This window comes from Tenrec ecaudatus, chromosome 3 (assembly GCF_050624435.1).
Source record: "Tenrec ecaudatus isolate mTenEca1 chromosome 3, mTenEca1.hap1, whole genome shotgun sequence".
Lineage (NCBI taxonomy): Eukaryota > Metazoa > Chordata > Mammalia > Afrosoricida > Tenrecidae > Tenrec > Tenrec ecaudatus.
The window spans coordinates 132,704,198-132,726,782 of NC_134532.1; the positions used below are offsets into that span (position 1 = coordinate 132,704,198).

Below are 22,585 nucleotides of genomic sequence, written 5' to 3' on the forward strand. Positions count from 1 at the left end.
TATTGACAACAGAAAAACAGACTTCATTAAGCATTCTTTTAAACTATGTATATTTTTAAAACATATTTTTCAGAAACTCTATCAGAAGAGTTAATTCCTTGCCAAGACAGTTTTACCTAGAAATGCTCACTTCTCTGAGTTTTTTGCATTCTAATGTAACTGCTCACATATTAACATGTAGGCGTCCAGAGAAATTGACTGCTGCAGTGCACACCTGCGTGAGTTTATTCCCACCCGGTCTGTTTCAGCACATCTCTGCTATAAGTAGATGCTCTCACTCAAAACCCACTGCCATTGAGTGCATGCAAACTCCAGCGACCCGGCAGGACAGAGCAGAACCGCCCCGGTGGGTTTCTGAGATTTCAACTCTTTACAGGGGTCGAAAGACGTGTCTTTCTACTACGTGTGTCTGCGAGTCTGTCCATTTGTCTTTGTTTCATTTGGGAGCTGTTCAACAGAGATCCAGAAGGAACAACGGCTTTAGAGGGACTCGACTGGGCTGGTTAAGTTCGAGGCAAAGACATCATCTCAAAAGGTCATGGTGTTTTATGGAATGCTCAAGGGATATTCTTGATACATTTTCTCAAATGACATGGTGAAACTATATAGGAGCTTATCATGAAGTTTTAAGAAAATTGGGAACTGCATTGGTCCAAAATAAGCTAGATAAGTTGTATTGAGGAATTTTTTTCTTCCCAGCATAGCAACACACCTGCTTAAGCTAGTGTGGCAGCAAAGGTTGCCTATGAGGATCTGACTGAGACTTTACCCCTTCCTCTCTGCAGCCCTGATCTTGTACCTCCCGACTTCTTTTTGTCCCTAAAATGTAAAGGACATTTAAAAGGAACATGAATTGAGTCCCTTGAGGATCCACAACTTCTGTTTTGATGGGGTGTGAAGTGAAGTAGACTTCTTCAGGGAAGAGGGAGAGAGATAGGATCCATGTCTCCAGAAGTGTGTGAGTGAAGGATACGTTTAGATGCGATATCCTTTATACAAAATAATATTTTGATATTTTTATTGAGTAAAGGTTTCTATATTGTGCAGAAATACCTTATTTACCGTGGTAGAGTACAAGCTTTTGTGAGGTCAGGATTCAGAGACTTTATTTATTAAACGTTTCAATATAACTGCCGAGCACCATGCCGGTGCATAGATATTTGCAAAATTGTCCATTACATGATGAATAAGCAAGTTATGGCTGATAGAATAAATGAGCATATTCTTATCTAAGATTTGGTTCATTCTTCACAGTTTTTCATTGTTGTGTGTTTGGCATATTTTCCTAGAGACGTGAAATCAATTAAAGGCAATTCCTTATACATTCTCTTCTACGTTAGGTTTCCACAGCACATCAAACCCTTTCCAGCCCATTGATGGCATTTGATAGAGATCAGCGCAATGAGGTGAATAGTTCCACCACCTCACCATTCCACTATCTTGTGCAAGCAGCCTGACTAATGCTTCAATATTAATTTTGCTGCTCTGAACATGACTGCAATTCGTTTGTCATTGTCTTAGCATATTTCATCAGCTTCAGCTCGATCTGGCTTTTGCTTTCTGGGGCATATTTTCTCATGTTACATTTTACTATGATTCCCACTTTCTTTTTCATGACTCATCATTTAATACTTGAGCTAATTGGAAACCTTAGCTTTTCAAATGATCCTGCATTGCTGATTCTTTACAATAATTACATGGTTCTGGATAAGTTTCAGAGAGACTGAGTTGAGTTTAATATTCTATCCACATAGCCTTTCTCAGTGCTCACTGAGTACCTACCACTCAAAGAATATGATGAATAAATGGATATTACTGTATTGATTTTTCCAGCCTATGGTCATTATTTTATACTATACATTAGTATATTTATATTATGCATAGGATTCGTAAATATTCTTAATGTATACTACCTTCAAAATTTGTTTATATTATGCATAATATTTGCCACTTGTTAGTTTGCCATTCTGTGGTGGCTTGTGTGTTACTATGAAGTTAAAAGCTGTGTCACTGGCATTTCAAAGACCAGCAGGGTCATTCAAAGGGGACAGGCTTCATGAGAGCATCTAGTCTGAGAACAGATTACGAGGACGGAAAAAGCTGTCCATTCAGAGGCATTCACTCTTGCAAACCTTAAGCATAGCATCGAATCATTGACAGATATAGAAAACCTCAGAGATGGAAGCAGAATATTGCCAGAGAGTGAGGGAGCACCAAGAAATGAGTCTCTTAGATCAGAGAGCATTCACACTATGATTTTGAGGAAGAATGAGCTTCCTTCTGGAAGCAGAGTTGATCATCATGACGTGGATGGAGTAAAGGCTGCAGGAGTAAGGTCTTTGGGAACTTAATTTGCTCGTGGCATGACTCAAAATTAGAAGAAACAACTGCAAACATCAATTAATAACCAGAACTTGGAATGTATGCAGTATGAAGGAAAATTGGAAGCTGTCAAGAAAGAGTTAGAATACTTAATGATCAATAGTCTAGAGCTTAGTGAGTACTCCCTTATCTAGGCCAGAAAATTTGGAAGAGAGCTAGTTGGCTAACTGATTGGTAGAGATCCATATTTTCACCATTTTAAGTAAAGGTGATCAAACAAACTGAGCAAATTTTCAAACAGTATTGTTGACATCACATGCAAGTTGAAATTTTCTGAAGATCATCCAACAATGGTTGCAGCAGTACATTGAAAGGGAGCGGCAAGAGTTTCGGGCTGGATTCAGAAAAGGATGTGGAACAAGAGATATCACTGCTGATGTCAGATGGATCTTGACTGAAAGCAGAGAATATCAGAAAGATTTTTACTTGAGATGCATTGACTATGCAAAGACATTTGACTTTGTGGATCACAGATAATCTTGAGAAGAAAGGGAATTCCCGAACACTTCATTGTGCCCTACGAAACCTGTACATGGATCAGGAGGCAGTTATGGGAACAGAAAAAGAGAATTCTGCATCATTCAAAATCAGGAAAGGTTTGCCTCAGGGTTGTATCCCCTCATCATACTAATTTAATGTGTTTGCTGAGCAAATCATCAGAGGAGTTAGCTGACTGAAGAAGAATGCAGCCTCAGGATTGGGGGAAGGCTCATTAGCAACCTTTGATGTGCAGATGACACATCAAAGCAAGATGTGCTTGCTGAAAGTGAGGCAGACTTGAAGCATTTGCTGATGAAGATCAAGGATTGCAGTCTTCAATATGGATTACAAGTCAATATACAGAAAGCTTAAATTCCCACAACTGGGTTAATAGGTAACATCTCGATAAATGGAGAAAAGACTGAAATTGTCAAGGGTTTTATCTCACTTGGATCCACAGTCAATGCTCATGGAAGCAGCTGTCAAGAGATCAAATGATGCGTTGCATTAGGTAAATCTGCTGCATGATTCCTCTTAAAAGTGTTGCAAAGCAAGGATATTACTTTGAGGATTAAAGTGTGCCATCCCCAAGCCATGGTCTTTTCAATTGCCTCATATGCATGTCAAAGTTGGACATTGACTAAAGAAGAATAAAGAAGAATTGATTGGCTTGTATTATGGTACTGGTGAATAATATTGGACGTACCATAAGCTGTCAAAAGGAGAACCACATTTGTCTTGGAAGAAATACAGCCAGAATATGCCTTGTAGGAAAGAAAGGTAAGATTTTGACTCGTGCAATTGGGACATGTTGTCAGGAGAGACTGGTTCCTGGGGAAGGACATCATACTTGGTAAAGTAGAGGGGCAGTGAAAGAGAGGACGGACCACATGAGTTGGACGGACACAGGGGCTGAAACGATGGCTCAACACACATTTAAGCATTTGATGCAACAATGTGCTCAAGGACAAAGTTAAGGCTGGTCATGATTGAGCACTGTTTCATTCTGCAAGGTGTGGGGTAGCCATGTGTCAAAAGCGATTAAATGGCACCTAACAAGCAATTTTGCATCATAAATGATACATTATGTACAACATATAATACATTGTTGTCCTGTTAATTTCCATCAGGTCAGTTTCTACTTGTGGTGACCCTATTTGTAAAAAACAAAAAACAAAACCAAAATGTTGCTTATTCTTATGCTGTCTTGAAACTTACTCATTAGTATGCTTGAGTCTACTTTTGCAACTAATTTCAGTGCATTTTCAGAGCCTTCCAATCTAGGGGGCTGGTCTTCCAGCACTACATTAGACAATAGTCTCTTGTGAGCTACAGTGTTACCACTGGCTAATTTTGGGAGGTAGAGCTCCAGTTCTTTCTTCCTACTCTCTCTTTGTCTAGAAACTGTACTATAATCTCTCCACCATGAGTGACCCAGATCGTGTTTTTCTTTTTTCCCCCAACAATTTTATTGGGTATTCATACAACTCTTTTTCACAATCCATACATACATCCATTTGTACATTTGTTGCCATCATCATTTTCAAAACATTTTCTTTCTACTTGAGTCTAGTTTCAGCTTCTAATTTCTCCTCCTCCTTCCTTTATGAACCCTCCATAATTTATAAATTTTTTAATGTCTCCCTTCACCCATTTTTCTGTTGTTCATCCCCCTGGAAGGGGGTTATATGTAGATCATTGTGATCGGGCCGACCTTTCTCCCTCTACCTTCCCCTTACCCTCCTGGTATTGGTCCTGAGGGTTTTATCTGTCCTGGGTTCCCTGTTCTTCCAGCTCTTATCTATACCTATGTACATCCTCTGGTATAGCCAGATTTTTAAGGCAGAATTGAGGTCATCAAATTGGGTGGGAGGAAGCATTAAAGAGCTACAGGAAAGTTGTATGTTTCATCAGTGCTATACTGCACCCTGACTGGCTCATCTCCTCCCAACGACCCTTCTGTAAGGGGATGTCCAATTGCCTACACATGGGCTTTGGATCTCCACTCGGCACTCCCCTTCATTCACAATGATATGATTTTTTGTTCTGAGTCTTTGATGCCTGATGCCTGATCCTATCAACACTTCATGATCACACAGGCTGGTGTACTTCTTCTGTGTGGGCCTTGTTGTTTCTCAGCTAGGTGGCCCCTTGTTTACCTTTAAGCCTTTAAGACAGCAGTTCTCAATCTGTGGGTTGCGACCCCTTTGGGGGTTGAATGACCCTTTCATAGGGGTTGCCCAATTCATAACAGTAGCAAAATTACAGTTATAAAGTAGCAACAAAAATAATTTTATGGTTGGTGGTCACCACAACATGAGGAACTGTATTAAAGAGTAGCAGCATTAGGAAGGTTGAGACCACTGCTTTAAGACCTGACACTATATCTTTTGATAGCCAGGCACCATCAGCTTTCTTCACCATATTTGCTTATGCACCCACTTTGTCTTCAGTGATTATGTCGGGAAGGTGAGCAGTCTTTTTAAATGTAGTGGCATATCTTCCAGGATCATGTTATTGTTGTTGTTAGGTGCCACCATGTTTTTATTTCTCTTGAATAAAAAAGAAAGGGCAATCTTCCTTTGGAACGAACACAAATATGGATCTCGTCCAGTCAGTTGTCCAACTAGCTATTTATTTATCAAATGATCTGGCATAGACCAGTGCTTCATCAGCTTATTGAAACATATCAAATGGTATTCCATCAATTCCTAGAACCTTGATTTTGGCTAATACTTTCAGTGCAGCTTGAACTTCTTTCTATTGTCCTTGAAATAACCCCCTTTCCCATAATTCTTAGAAATGCCAATGTTTCAACTCATTGTTATTGTCTGTTTATTGACAAAAATATTGGTGAAAATATTGTTTTCAACAATCTTTGGCATCACCAGTCATTAGGAAAATGTAAAAAAATAATAATTTGGTATAAGGGCACATTTATTAAAATGAGAACGTAATAGATATTGAGAATTTCATGTGCTGGCAATGATGTGGAACAATTTCACCTCTAATAATTGCTGGTGGAAATGCTGTGTGTCTGCCTGTTTTTTACAAACCTATCTTCAGTTCAAGTGCAGCCCTGCCATCCCACTCATGAATAATGACTCGTGGGAAATAAAAACATGGTGTTCTATTTCTGTGTTACTATAAAGAAATGTGTACACGAATGATTACGAAGCTAAGGGAAGAACTCACATCAGTGTCTACATAAATAGAGCCCAATACTCTGCCCCATTTCCTTTTTATGTGTCAGATTACGTGGTACAATTTATTCATTCACAAAATGTGATGATCAACTCTGTGGCTCCATAACTGTTTACCTTTCCTACCGAAGTCCCTCAAGTGCAGACTAGGTGTGGGGAAGCACCCCCTTCTTCAGCTATATTCCTAACATCTGAAGGCAATCTTACAGAAAGTTGGGGGAGACTTTTATTCTTCTAGGGAACCAGGAAGAAAAAGCACTTCGTTTAATATACTCTTCAACAATGATAGGATTTTATTGTCACCAACTAGAAAGAGCACTGAACTCAGGCAAAAAGCGTATCTTTAAGATCATTTACAGATAAAAGGCAGCATAGCAGGCTTGGGGCTGCTGTTTCTGGAAAAGGGCCTGCATGTCGGTTGATGTTGGGCTCTGAGAATCTGGCTTCTTTCTATGTCCTAACAGATAGGCATCATTCACTGTGTCCAGATTCTTTGTGCAAATGTATGGTCTGAGTTGGGCATCTCCTTGAAGAGTATGGAATTTACTTATGCATTCTGCTGCTAGCCCTAAGGTTAGCATTTCAAAACCATGAGCCACTGTGTGGTGAAGAGATGGGGCTTTCTACTCCTGTAAAGAGTGACAATATTAGAAACTGACAAGGATAGTTCTATTCAGTCCTATAGGATCACCATGAGTCAGAATCGACTCAATGGTAGTGAGTTTTTCATTTTAATGGTTTAAATATTTAGTGTGTCTATGTGTTCAGGCCTCAATCAAACACTTGAGCATTGATCACTGAATATCTAGTTGGTTTCTTTGGGCAGAGATATCGTGCATATGTGATTTCATTTCTCGTGACTGGGGAAGTAGGGCACGCTCAAGCGTGCACCCGCATTGGAGGGAGCGAGTTTAAAGAAATCTGTGCATGGGCTTCTCCTGACTCCTTTTCATTGACTGAGTTATACTTTCTACTCTCTTGCTGTAATAAGCATTGCCTGTGAATACAAATGGCCCCTGGATGACACAAATAGTCTGTGCTAGACGACTCATCTAAAGGTTAGTAGTTTGAACCCACCGGGGATGCTGTGGGAACCAAGACCTCATGATCTACGTCTGTAAAGATTGTAGCTACAGTTCTACATAGCAACACATAGGGGCACCATGGGATAGGATAACTGTACAGTAACCAACTGTATGGCAACATATTCGTACTTTTAGTTTTTATTTGCAAATACAGATGCTTCTTGAACATCATCAAGCATATGGGTGGACTGAAGACACCAGAAACAGATCGTATACTCTATGCCCAAGCAACTACTCTGCAGGGCTTAATTAGCTGATATTCCACTAAGGAGTGCTGGTGGCTTATAGGGTTATACACTGGGCTGCTAACCACAAGGTCAGCAGGTCAAAACCACTAGTCATCCCAAAGGAGAAAGAGAGGCTTTCTACTCCTGTAAAGAATTACAATCTGGAAACGCCACAGGGGAAGTTTTACCCTGGCCTACAGGGACCAGTGAGTGAACACGCAACTGCTTAATTCTCCTGGGCTATACATTACGATGCTACCCTTCCACCCCCGCCATAATATGGAAATGCAGACCAAGAAAAGAAATTCCCTTGGAGAAGACCAGTGTTAAAAATATGAGAGATTTTTAAAATGCTTATTAATTCATATGCATTGTAAAACAATTAAGCTTTTACATTTTCTCCCCAATTATTTTCAATTTACTATTGCACCATAAACATTAGATTCCTTATAAGTAAATGCTGAGCTTAAAACTCAGGGTCTTAGAAAAGCCAAATAAAAGAAATGGTACAATGCGATGCATTGAGTCTGTAACATATGTTGACACATGAAAAGTTCTATACTAACATTAAGTGCAAATACTACTGAAAAATATGACCATTGAATATAGCTACGGAAACCAAATCATGTCCTAATGTAATAATGTGTTGAATGTGTCATCCACATGTATCCCCAAAACAAACGTGCAAGGGAGGTATGCTATTCTTAGATTATCAACGAGGAAAGCAAGGCTTATCAAATACATGACTTATTTAAAATAAATACGTTACAAAGCTGGGCTGATTTAAAGTCTAATGTACTCAAAGTATCACAACTGCCTCAATGTAGGGCCACAGACATTATAAATGGCTTAAAACTAATTAAATAGATATACACCAGGATTGTACTTTTGCTCTTTCATTAGTCATCCAAATCAGTGTTACTGGTACTTTCTAAACTCTTTAGAATATAATCTTTCTTCTGAGGAGTAGCTAAAGGGACACTTGTGGATAAGATGGGTTCATTAAAATGAATTAGACATATTTCATAAATATTGGGGAAGCAACTGAGATAAAAATCAAGAGTAGTCAGCCATAAAGAGAAATGAAGTCCTGCTACATCAACATTGAGGTGCTGAATAAAGAAAGGGACCACAGTGGAGCAAATCCTGTGTGGTTCCACTTCCACGGAATCGGTCAATATAGAGAGACCAAAGCTTATTCATGCTCACATGGGTAGGGTGGCAGCAGGGGGGGGGAGGGGGGGAAGGGAGTCTCACTGTTTACGGAGCATGGGTTTCTGTAAATGGTGCGGAATAATTTAGACAAGGTTAGTGGCAATGATTACAAGTCATCAATATCCCTAATTTGAGCATGTAAAAATTATTGAATTGGAAAAGTTTTGTTGCATTTTTAAAGTATAATTTTAAAAATGATGGTCTAGCAAATTGGAGGTGGGCGGCCTCAGTAGTGGTGCTATTGGCCTCGTGGGAAGGCAGGGGGCAGCTGCCCTTAGAAGGGCGAGCAGCCGTATTCTCTCGGCATGGCTTAGTCTGCCGATTGCTGTACAAACACATCCTCTAAAATGAAACACACCCTCTTGATGCCTACTGGAATATTAGTCAGAAAAATATCAATATTTAGTGATTCAATTGGAACGCCTTATCAACAATGACCTACTAGGAATCATAATTAGCCGAACTAAATGTAGCGATGGTTCGTAAATAAATTTTTCAAAAAGTGATAGGGATGCATAGTGTAAATTTTGCATTCTATTTCAGTGCTCAAAAGAAAAACCTGTGAATAATTGATGGTGCTATTTTATGACAAGGGCCCACTAGCCATACCACAGAAAAGTCAAATGAACAAGTAGAGCTTTCTCCTAAAGGGTGCACGACAGGTTGGTAGTATTTGGATCTTTATTAAAGGAAATTCTATGGAATTATCAATTCTGATCTTATGAAATGTTCGGAGACAACTAGTCTCTGAAAATCATATGATGCATGGAAAGAGCAGGGTCAAAAAAGGGAAGTGGCCATACCCTAAAATATCTTTGAGTTTTTTGGTTCAGGACTGAACCCCAGAGTCCTGAGATCAGACTTTATCACTTACCTAAATGAATTTAGGCAGGAAACTAAAATGAATATATAGAACTTTAAGAGCCCCCAATAAAATGATTTAAATATGAATATATATATACCCTGTACATAGAATTATATCACCCTACCTATAATTTCCTGACATCAATCTTGCTATCGCCACTTACATAAAATAGAAAACTTTTAATTCAATATAAATTTTAACAGGTAGGCCTATCAAGATTTCTAGGGAAAATAAACAAAGGAATTGAGAAACGATTTTATTGAAGAATCGGTAAAAAAAATAAATTTGTAACTGAGGTAATCCCTCTGATCCCATTATGACTGCTACTGAGTCAATCAGCTTATATATTCTCAATAAGATTTTGTTTAAGTTCACAGTGTACATTTTATACTATAAAGTTGTGTAAGTTTTTACTTCAATCAATCTTGAAGTTATTTAAATTTATGCTTACTTCAGGGTTAAGCAAGAAACACAATTTGTATTACACATAATCACACCTAGCATAAAGCATAATTGCTACAGTGCTTATTATAAGAATATCTTATGTTAGAATAATAACTTTCTTTGGGAAACATATACCAGAGAGCTTCAAACAGTTCTTGGAAAAATGTCATGAAAAAAATAATGAAAATTTTCCAAAACCTGTTTTGAAGCTCCTTCATATTTCCAAAAAGTTTCTTTTAAATTATCAAGTTTAGCCTTTTAGGTCAGAATTATGGATAGTTAATTGTTGGAGTTATAAATAAATAGATTGATTTAAATAGCCAAAAGGCAATTCAATCTTCCATGATCCTATTATATTTTGTACTGTTGAAATACTCAGAGATTAAATATGAAGAGTCATATTATATTAGGATAATAATTATCCTTTTATAATTAAAAAGCAATAAACTACAAAATTCATCCAGTTGGCAGAGAATGTAGCAGCTGGATCACAGGGAAGAACACTGTCATTTCATTTTTAAGGAATCAGTAACTATTTTCCTGGTGAAGATATTGTCTTACATAGATTTTATGCCAAACATATTTTAAAAATGCTTTTCTACTGAGAGGAAAAGAAGTAGCTTAGATGCATGTTCTTCCCCTGATGGTTCAACATCTGCCAAAGATATTGCTAACCTCCTTTTCCCAGCTTCCAAACTTCAGACTTTTTCTGGGCTGCATATCAGTCTGCAATCAGTTCCTCATTTTTCACATTGATGCTGTCTATAGATTATTTTTTTACTAATTACAACATTTACAAATTCAACAATTTCAGCAAATTACTTATTTCAAACCACCATTTAAAAGAAAGAACTTGAAACACAGAGAGGTGAAACTTTCACCCAAGAAATATACTGATTCAACTGGACAAGAATTCAGATTTTTTTCCCTTGTAAGATCTATTCTTTCTACTGTCTCAACAGTGAATTACTCCAAAATCAAGATAAGCAGGGGATTGTTTGTGCTTATTTATTAATTGGTACTGGTGAATAGGTATTACAGATTAATGAAAACACCACAAATAACCCACTGCTTACCATGCTTGTTGGGTAATCCCACATTGCACGTGATTCAAACCTGTCTCTGTTTATTTGACTCCTTCTCCCTTGTTCTGGTCTCATTCCTCTTATCAATATTCATGCACCCATATCCTAACCGATAGCCTTAATGTCGCTGTCTGACAGTATCCTATGCAGTGCTGCTAGATCACAATTCTCATCGCAGGCAAAGGTCTCTCATTTTCAAACATTAAAAAAAAGCTGCTGTCGATTTTACTTTGAGTCATAAAGGCCTCATCTATAAAGAGTAGAACTGTGCTCGCTAAGCCTTGAATGCCATGACCTCTGGGCTGCAGTTCGCCAGGTCTGTCTTCAAAGGTATACCTGGAGTGGCTCAAGCTGCCAGCCTTTCAATTGGTAGTCTAGCATTCAACCGTTTGTTGCATGTAAGGACGTCAAAGATATAGCAGTCTTTAAACATCTTGTCAAAATTCCTTAGCTTGGCATTCGTGGTCTTCTGGGAGGTACAAATCAAATTTCTACACATTTTTGCTTTCCATCAATCAGTTAGGCATCCAACAGATATTTATTGAGTCCCTTTTGCATACCAGATATTGTTCCAGGTAATTTGAGGATAAATCAGACAAAGTCAAGGGTTATTCTGCCAGAAATCTATTGTATAATAGTTTTTTTCTTCAATTAACTATGCAAAGAAAATGTCCTACAGGGGGTCTGTTTGGGCATTTTTAGTCAGAAAAGGTTAAAACACCTTTTTATAGAAAAATATTTACACATTAAGGACTTGATCTGTACTGCTATATTCGTAAACTAAAGCCTTCTGGAACTAATGGGTTATAAGTTGGGCTGATAACTGCAAGGTCAGCAGTTTGAAATCACCAGCCCCTCAAAAGAAGATGCGGGAGGATTTGTAATCCTGTAAAGCAGCGGTTCACAACCTGTGGGTTGCGAGCTCTTTGGGGGTCAAATGACCCTTTTGCAGGGGTCACGTAATTCATAACAGTAGCAAAATTATAGTTATGAAGTAGTAACAAAAATAGCTTTATGGTTGGGGGGGTCACCACAACATGAGGAACTGTATTAAAGGGTCATGGCATTAGGAAGGTTGAGAACCACTGCTGTAAAGAAATTCTCTGGGAAACCCACAGGGGGCAGCTTCACCCAGTCCTATCCAGGCCTTAGGAGTCCGCTCCCTAATGGGATAGCAGTGAGAGAATTAAGTTCCAATGAGTGACAGTTACTGTTGCATTATTTGACTACCTACCCACAATCAACTAAATAGCATCTACATGTTACCATCTTGCTAAACTCTGCTACCAAATACCATTTAAATAAATAGGCAGTTTAAAGAGCATTTTTCGAGAAAAACTTACCAGGATATATAATGTTGTCTATGTTCCTTTGGGCTCGGCCAACCAGGTAAGTAGTAACATTCACTGTTGGCTTCTTAAATGTGTTCGGTTTCTTCAGCAATGATTTCACTTGCTTCTGAGACTTGAGTATGTTTGCAAGACTGCCAGACAATGATTGATCTATGTACCAAGTTAAATTAGCTAGAGCAGCTTGAGTTTTTACGTCAATTATTGATTCTACAAACTCGGTCAGGCCTTTCTGAAGCAGCTGAATGTCTGGCAGGAAGGCCTTTATCCTCTTCGGTATAGTAGCATTCACTTCGGAGATACTTGCGGAAGCATTATGGCACTTCATTTCTGTTTCATGGAGAGTTTTGTTAAGCAAAGAGAAGTTAATTGACAGATGGATGGATTTTGCTTCTAGAGCCTTAAATCTGGAATTTAGTACCTGCAGTTGAAGAGCTTGATCTCTCCCATTCATATCCGCCTTGCCTTTTTGGAGAGAAACATAATAAGGTATGAGGGTCTGGGCCACTTTGGACTCAATGCCTTGGAACCGAGTTTCATAATTTCTCGAAGTATTTGTGACGGAAAGTATTTTTTCTTCCAAAAGACTCATATGTTCCTGATATTTCATCATTTTGTAAGTAGTTTCATTTAGCATTTGATAAATCTTTTGGAAACTGGCACGACTTAATTTCTCATCTTCAGGCATATCTGCAAGGGCCTTGGCAACTTGCAAAACAAAATGATATCTTTGATTGTCATTCACTAACAGAGCAATCGACTTATTCAAACGTTGAAACTGAGGAATAAAAGACAAAATAGTGTCCATCTTTTGGGTACACTCATGATGAACTTGGGGTTTATACTTTATTGTACTTAAAGTATCTTTTAACACATAGTTGTCTTGAATAAAATCAATGGCATTATTTATAATGGTCATTGTCTTATTTAAGCCATCTTCTGCTTCTAAGGCGTATTCACTGATACGTGTTTCTAAAGTATCGCCACGATGCTGGGTTTCACTTTTAAGTGAGTTGTGGTTTTTGGTAAGTTCTTTGATAAGAAACTTTAGGTTGTTGACCGTACTAGCCAGATATTCCACTTTTTCCCTGGTTGCTACTGCTTCTTTTGATTGTTCATATTTCATGGTCTGTTTTAATGATGCTCCCTGTTCTACCAATGGTTGAAGAATCTCCATATCATACGTCAAATCATTTAGTTGCTCACTCATTTGATTCATCTTGGTATCCATTGGAAAGAGAACATCAGCCAATGTTTGGTTCAAAACCTGCACATTTTCTTCAGTGCCCTTCATTTGAAACATGAAATCTTTCCTGCACTTCGAAAACAAGTCTTCACACTTGCCTCTGACAGATGCTTTCTCTATCTCCAAAGAGATGGTGAGATTGTTTATTTTATTGTTTTGAATGCTTAAGTCATCAAGCATTTGCAACATCATCAAACCCTGTTTCTTGAGGTTCTCATGCAGAGTAGACATGTGCCCAGTGCCATCATTGCTATCTGGAACGTTCTTCTGAACAGAGACTGGTTTCGCTGATAAAAGCTGCTCGTGCACCTCCTTCATTTTTGAAAAAGTCTTATTTAGGGTTTCATAGTACAGGAAGGTTCTTGAGTGTTCTTGTGCCAGGGAGCCTTCCAACTGCGCCTGTTTAGTTTCTAGTTCCTTAATAGGCTTCTCACACATGGAAGCCATTTCTTGCCTTACGTTCACAATGTTTTTCTTTAGATCCAGGAGATCATTCAAGGTAGGTATGTTTTCTTGGATTAAAACAGACTTTTGCTGGACGGCTATTGAAACCACAGATTCGTTAACTTGCCGAATCAATTGCCTGGTGCCTTCCAGGTCCTCTGATAGACTTGATACAGTCTTAAAAAGCTGGGCTACAGCCTCTTGCATTTCATTTTGGAAAATTTTAAACTGTTCTTTTACTAGTCCCTTGACCAGTTCACTAATGCTTTTGGATTTTAGACCTAGGGAAACAAATAACAAACAACAGTAAATGATGCATTATTTTAATTATATAAAACTTTAGATAATTATATATATACTTTATATTTTATACATGTATATAATCTCTCTGTCTCTCCCATATATATGAGAGAGAATTTAGCTCTAAAGGAATAACAATTTGGAGGCTTATATCTAAGAACAAACAATAATGACAATAGTTCACAACTTCATTTACTTATGAAGTTTAAAAAATACTATAGCAAGTAAGATGTATAACAATCACTGAACTGATAAATCTGAGAGGAGAAATCAATTGCAATGTAACATACTAGAGCTATAAAAGTAAGGGATTTTTCTGTAGAAAAGACATGAAGAAACAGTTACTGACTTCACTAATAGATGAAAGTATAATAATTCTAAGCTTAGTCTTAATATGGTCTGAAAATTAATGGTTTGGTGCTTTCTGCTTTAGCAAATGATACCTGATACCTCATGATCCTGTTGTTATGTTTCTGATAATCAGGTTTCAAAGATGGGAGTTTTAGACTTTTAAATAATAAAAAAATTTGACTGCAGAGAAAAAAGTCATCAAAGTCCGAAATCATATGCACACAAGGTTTATCAGTGGCTTGTGAGACAACAAACTAATAATATCGAGAGATTGAGGCTCACACAACTAAGTTCCCCTCAGTGACAACAGGAGTGCAAATTTTGCTTTGATCTCAATTTCGATTTGAGGATGCATTAATTCCTAACAAACAGAGAAAAAGCAAGAGGCCAAAAGAAGAGCACCGAAGAGTAACAAAGATATTAGAAGGTGCTTACTAATCACAGCCAGGAGCTTAAGTTCTAAAAGTAATACATAAACAAAACAAAGCCAGCCAGAAGTTAGGGTAAGTAATAAAAATTGCCAGTCTTGAAGTATGGTCTTCCAAAAATTATCTAGACAGGATTCAGGAGTATTTGTGATGCAGTGAGTTAAGCTTCGAGCTGCTAACCCTAAGGTCAGAGGTTCAATTCTATCAGCTGCTTCATGGATGGAAATGGCTGTCTGTTCCTGGAAGGACGTCCAGTCTTGTTCCCAAGACTTGTGCTTAGAGGAGTTCCTCTGTCTGAGGGAGCCACTCCACATTGGAATGAACACAGCTTGGCGGTGGGGAGGTGAAGACAAACAAACAAAAACGTTGATAGGAAATGTTGGGGCAATAGGGTTACGGTGACGAGGGAGGGGCCACTCAGAGAAGGAGGGTCAGAATGGCGGCTCCTGCAACGTGAAGAACGCAGTCACTGTCACCGAATTGTGCCTGCAGAAGCTTTTATTGATGTCCATTTTGATACATACACTATCAACTACAACAAAATAAACCATTTAAATTATCTTGTTTTATTTATAGCTATTAACAGTAGCAAAAGCGTATTCAAATTATTTTAAAATATTACATACAAAACCACACAGTTAAAAATGTTCTTCATTCAACTTATAGTCACAGTGCCTTCTGTAAGTCATACACAAATAGACTGTATGCCCATTAAAATTAATATAGCTAACGACTGTCGTGTCAAAACTGACAATACAATTTAAAACATTCTACACAGGAAGATGTCCCCACTATGATGTTGGCCAGTGAGCTCTGGGTGCCATGCAGGCTTCCCCGGGAAGATCATGATTGTACAGTGATGGACATAGGTTCTAGCAATTGTCATTCTGTCAGTGCATTTTAAATGTATTCAACATCTAAGAAATGACATAATGTGGAAAATAAATTATATAAAATAGAATGACATACTGCTTGAACATCTTTATGCATCGTGCATGCACACAATGTCAGGTAAGAGTATAGTTGTTCAAATAGAAAAACATTCCAAGGAAATCCTAGATCCTGATGATAAAAGTTGTGAAATAAAGAATAAAAGGGAATCAAATTTCATTTTATTATTTGTAAGCTAAGTGGAAACTGAAATGAGCAGTTTACAAAATATAAGAAAGAGAAAATCAATTGGTGCAGGGTGCAGAATAGCACTGATGAAACATACAATGTTCCTCTAGTTCTTTAATACTTCCCCCCACCCCGCACTATCATGACCCAATTCCACCTTAAAAATCAGGCTACAGCAGAGGACATACATTGGTACAGATCAAAGCTGGAATCAGGGAATCCAGGACAGATAAGCCCCTCAGGACCAATAATGAGAGTAGTGATACCAGAAGAGGAAGGGGAAGGTGGAGGGAGAAAGGGGGAACTGATCACAATTATCTACATATAATCCGCTCCCTGGGAGACAGACAACAGAAAAGTGGGTGAAGGGAGACGTCGTGCTGTGTAAGATATGAAAAAATAATAATAGTTTACAAATTTTACAACTAATAATACAGCAGCATAAAGTACTAAGAACAAGCTTCATTAATTAGAAAAGATTAAGGGAAATTGTACTGAAAGAGCCTAGCTTTGTTTGGTATCTGACATCAAGGATCATCACACTAGAAAGGCTTCGGAGCATTCCCCGCCCACCCCACTCAAGTTTTACTTAAAATTTAGCCATTCATCATTTTATTCAAAAAATACTAAGTACATTCGATATAGGCTCCTAGGTTGCATAGTGGTTACCAATTTGGACTGGCAGGTGCCAGTCAGCACTCAGAAACCAGGAGAGAGATGGGAAGTTCAACTCTGGTAAGGAGTTAGTCGCAGAAGCTAGGGGGCAGGTCGTGTTAGTCCTCTAGGGTCGTCGTGAGTGGGACGCTATTCAGTGGCAGTAAGTGTTCTGGTGGACACTCTACTGGCCACAAAGGAAACATGTGGCAAACTACAATTGTGGTCCTAAAAGTAGAATGTATTAGCTTCAATAATTGTGAAATACTACTCAGCAGTGACATAATTGGTATTGCTCTTTCTGCATGATCCTGCAGTCATTCAGTGTTCACTGAAACTGTTAATTCTCATGATGCCAGCTACCTGATGGAATTTACAACTTTACAAATTTGGGGAAGCATAATTGAAGTATTAACTGTGGACATTGGCAATGATGTATGGAACAAAGTCACAGAAGCAATGGGAGACATGGAAGTCGGAACATGAATCCAGGTGAAAACCCTAAAGATAGATAAATTCAGGACAGAGCCAAAGTAATGAGCAATAGCAACTAGGACAAAACTATGAAAAATCGAAGTAATTTCAGCTGCTGTTATGTTTTAAAATTTCAAATGGAAATCAATTGAGAGAAGTGACAAACTGAAAGCAGTGCCTGAGAAGAAATCAAACTGCTTATTAGCTGTTAAAACAATGTGTTTGGGGATAAGGCCTCATTCAGATGAACATGTCGACAGTTTGCTTCCAAAGCACTGTACGTTAATATCTGATAAGAGTTTTGTTTTAATTTTATTTGATTCTGATTCATGCGACTACGTGCTTCTCCTTTCTTAAAAAGATGATGTGATAGATTTATATTTGAGATATTAAATATATTTATATTTTATATCAGGTATTTTGGCAAGTCCCTTCTGTGATTTTTCCAGCATGTTCTTTCATAACATTCATATTCTTATTAAGGAATTGGGGGAAGTGATTCTGAACAATTTCTTTGACTCCATACAGATTTCAAATAATTGAAAAAAGTTTTTATCTTGAAAAATGATTAAGTAAGGGAAAATATTGTGGCTTTGCTAGGCAGACCAGGCAACATTGGAGGGGTTTAATTTTTGTTGTCTCTAAGAGCATTCATGGAGGACAAGCCTTTGAGTTCTTGTAATTAATGATTGCATTTAACACACACTCAGTTCTTTTCATCAAGGAGGGAATTTCATGGTGGTTGGGAGTATGTGACTTTTTCTATGCCACTACCAGTTGTTTGTTTGCGTGTTGTTTTTGTTAATAGATTCACACATACACAAGAAAAGCAGTTGAGCAGCTTAATTCTCTCAGGTTCGAAAAACCAAATTTTAATCAACAAATTACATTAAGGTGATTTAGTCATGTCATACTCAATTATATAATGTTGTCATTTGACTTCCCTTTCATGTTTTAAGTTTAGGAAAGAAAATTTACCCTCTCATGTGTTCCATGGTAAGTAGTGTCTATAGGGACATGCCACATGTGTATAACATGGTCCTTTTTCTCACTGGCTAAGGAGCTTCCGTTACTATGTGACTTTAAAGACAAAAACAAACATTACTGTTAAGGTGTGAATATGCATTCACTGTATGGGAGGCAATGGGAAAAGGATGAGGCACAGCTGACCCCTGACCCCAAAAGGAGGAGAGTCACATTCCACACCACTGAAGGTCAATTGCTGTAAGGCAAAGGTCAAATAAGCCTTCATCCTCCATCTTTCCTTACCCTATTCTGACACCAACTATCTCTCCCATGGCACTCCACTTCTCTGCTGAGTTTGCTAAATTCATGGCATTCGCCACGCATAACTCACATATAATACGCAGAATTGCGGGATTTATTAGGGCAACTAACAGGTTATAAACTGTTAAGGATGCAGTTCTTTTGTCTACAGCCCCTCTTTCTCAGCCATGCTGGTAAATAAGTCTCTTTCTGGTCCCCAGCCTCTCAGTCACATGATGCCATGGCTGTGCCTGATTCCTGTAGCTGAGAAGCCTGCCTCGTGGTCTCAGCATAGCTGCTCTGCTTTGTCTCAAGGTCTTTGTGCTGTGGCCTCTGGTACCTCTGATCCACTTCAGTCAGGGAAATCTTTTGATGGTTACTGGATTCTCTCCCTTCCGGCTTCACTTCTGTACCCAGAAGAATGACAAAACTGATCAATCTTATTTGTGTTTCACACACCCTATCTCATCATTTGGGAAGAGTTACAAAGATGGGGAGAAGAGTAATTTCACTTCACCAAAGTCACCCTCTGACTCTTCTAGCCATTGCCCTGGTATCTATGAGGAATTAACTCCCCCTATTCCGGTTACATCTTCTATGAAAACGTTAACTATCATAATGAACTCTGCTAGTCATAACTTACCCTTGAATCAGATAACCCTATGAACCCTAGCATCTTTCCACTTTTTCTTCCCCAGGCCCATCAAACATAGAGGAAACTATTTATTACAGTGGTTCTCAACCTGTGGGTTGTGACCCATTTGGGGTCTAAGGACCCTTTCACAGGGCTTGCCTGATATATAACAGTAGCAAAATAGCAGTTATGAAGTAGCAAAGAAAATAATTTTATGGTTGGTGGGGAGGGGTGTCACCACAACATGAGGAACTATATTTCAGGGTCACGGCCTGAGGGAGGGTGAGAACCCCTGCTTTACGGGAATCCTCCATGTCCTACTTATTTAGAAGCCAAACAGCCCCATGAACGCTGCTCGTACCCCAGTCTGCATGCCTTTGTATGGGACAACTGTATACATCTGTATACATCTGTCTCTCTCTCTCTCTCTGAACAACAATAGAGGAAAGATGGCATGTGAACAATGGAAATGGGATTGTACAAGGACACTTTTTAATGAATGAAGCAAAATGAAAACTATTAGTGATCTTGAAATTTCAAAAACATATAAAAACAACAATCCAAAACACCCAGTTTGAAAGTTCTAGTAAACAAACGACTGCCTACCTAAAAAAAAAACCTGAATAATCAAAATCTATTCCGCCTCATATCAGTGGAGACAATGACTCTTCCTAGAAACTTTCCTCAGTCCTCTTAGTTTGGATTTGTTTCTATAACTATGTAGTCCCATTATAGCTTATAAAGAACCCTGCCATATCTTTTCTTCACTATATACCATACACGTCTGTGACAGGCAGAATCTACCCTCCCCCCAAAAGATGCTCCCACTGTATTCGCCAAACCTGTGACTATGTTACCTTATATAGCAAAACCCTCTCATTGCCATTAAATTGATTCGGACTCCTTGAGGCACTACACAGGGTTTCTGAAGCCATAAAGTCTTACGAGAGCAGAAAGTCTCATTGCTGTCTTGAAGACTGGATATGGTCTTGAACTGCCAACCTAGCAGTTAGCAGTGTAACACATACTTCAACAGTGCCACCAGCTGTTAAAGAGACTTTGAAAATGTGACCACAGTTAGGAATTTTGATGTGGCCCTATGCTAGATTGTCCGGTCGGGTCCGACCTAATAACATTATTCCTGACAAGTAAAAGAGTAGAGAAAGGAAGAGTAGGTCAGAGAAAACAATCCAAGAAGTACCATGAGGGAAAAAGAAGCTGTTGCTGGCTTTGGAGATAGGGGGAAAGGGCCACAAGTCAAAGAGGTGGCGAAACCCAGACGCTGAAAATGGCCCTCAGTTTACAGCAAGCAAGATTCAAGAATTACAGAACACTAAATCCCGTCAACAACTTGAACTAAGAGGAAAGAGATTAACTTCTACCACCTTCAGCAGTGAATGCAACCACCTGACATCTTGATTTCAGTTCAATGAGCTGCGTCCAGACTTTGACCCACAGAATGATGAAGTAGTACACCGTTGTTGCATTAAAAGCACAAAACCAGGTATATGTGCTATTCACATTTATTGAGAAATTATTCTCTCTTTGACTTGAAATTTTGTGTGATCTACTCTATAGATTGCACTCCATGCCTTTGATAATTACTGGAGTATATCCAACTATAATATTAAGAAAAACGTGTACTTAACTGCTTTGACAGGCAGCCTCTAACCTTGTTCTCATTCTTGAACTGGGTAACACAGCAGGAGTAAAATAAGTATGGGCTCTTATGAACGGTAAACAGTTCTCAGTTACACTGTAACTACTTCATAGCAATCAACCAGACAAATTATTCAGCCAATAGTTTGGCTAAATATTACACGATATTTAAAATATGAAAGTATTTGAGAAAACAGGTGATTTTCAAATGCATTACTATAAAATAAATACCATAGACTCCTCTACAGAAAATGAATAGTTTTATTTTTACCTTTTAGAAAAGATTGAAATTCTCTGCCTTTATCTTCGCTGATTTTCCCTTCCAAGGAGGAGTATGTACTTTTTACATCATTCACAGCCAAAGAAATATTGTCCATCTTCTTCTGCAGGAGAGTCAGTTTCACCGCCTGGTTGTTCATCTGCTCGGTCACTTTCTGCATTACTTCTGCATGTGGAAAGAGGGCATTTGAATTGTCACGAAGACATATTTTTAAGCCTTTGATTTTGTAGTAGCTTATATATCACACTCGCACTGACATACTTAACATACAGACTATGGTCACTTAGCCCAAGGAACATTTATGCTGAAGCGTTTAGTGCTAGAAATGTTTCCAATGTATTATAAATCTTAGATTTCTAAAATGTCTCAACTTTGCCAAGCACTTTTATAGTCTTAAATAGCTAACACAAACAAAACAACACTTAGTGTTTTTTAAACATAACAATCCTTTGGAAGAAGCATTATGACCCAGACTAAATTACTCAATCAAATTCATTTTTTTGCTGAGTTAAACTGGCCTTTTTACCCACCTGTGTGGAAGGTTTTAAAGGAGCTTGGGCACACTCCGGGTGCTAGGGCTGTAGCACCAGGACTGTTCTTGCCCTCACTGAAGTCAGCAGACCCCTCCGTCTTTTCCCAGGCACCTGCATTTGCCCCCGTGCTTGCCAGAAGCAACGGGAACCCTTCTCGACTCGATTCTCATTCACAACGAGCCTATTGGACGTGGGAAACCTACCCCGTAGGGTTTCTGAGATTTTAAATCCTTAACTTAACACATGGCCTCATCTGTTTTGCCCCAGTGGTTAGTCGTTCAAGCACGCCCACTCTGCCACCAGGGGCTCCCAATCGAGGAAAGAGCTTTACCGGACTGTCACGCCAGGATGCATTCATTCTAAGTAACGGAATCTCCCCTGGGCTGTTTTGTTTTTTTATAAAGTGGGCTTAAGAAACTGTTTATATGACCAAGATGAACTAGAGAGTGTTGGAACCAGCCTTATCTAAAGTTTCCTTGACAACTTAAAGGCTTTTGTTTTATTGTGTTTCACAACTTACTTCTAGGAAATGAGGGCCTGATACCAAATGGTTATCCCCAAATTCAAATGGCTGTCCTAAGTTTCAAGTGTTTATTACAGATTCTACATGTTTTTTGAAAATTCAGAATTTTAACCATAAATCCCAAAGACATCGGTGAAAGCTGTTTGGCCTCAACCAGTAGTGGTTTTTTATGGTCCTTTCTGAGGGACAGGTGGTGAGGATTGGCCATCTCTATAAGGAGTCCCTGAGATCCATCACTGTCAACCTCTGCGCTCAGACTCCCAGCGGAACCGGTACACCCCCTCGCCCCCGACCCCCACTAAACCTGCCGCCTTAGACCATTTCTTGTTCCTTGACACT

General features: G+C 38.7%; 1 protein-coding gene across 1 annotated transcript in view; it reads right to left on the reverse strand.

Moving 5' to 3' along the window:
- MMRN1 (multimerin 1) overlaps positions 1-22,585 on the reverse strand; it is an 84,788-nt gene that overhangs the window by 8,514 nt on the left and 53,689 nt on the right. The window contains exons 5-6 of the mRNA XM_075544884.1: positions 21,182-21,355; positions 12,330-14,306 (exon numbers count right to left, since the gene is read on the reverse strand). Coding sequence (XP_075400999.1) covers positions 12,330-14,306; positions 21,182-21,355 — 2,151 coding nt within the window. The remainder of the gene's footprint in view (positions 1-12,329; positions 14,307-21,181; positions 21,356-22,585) is intronic.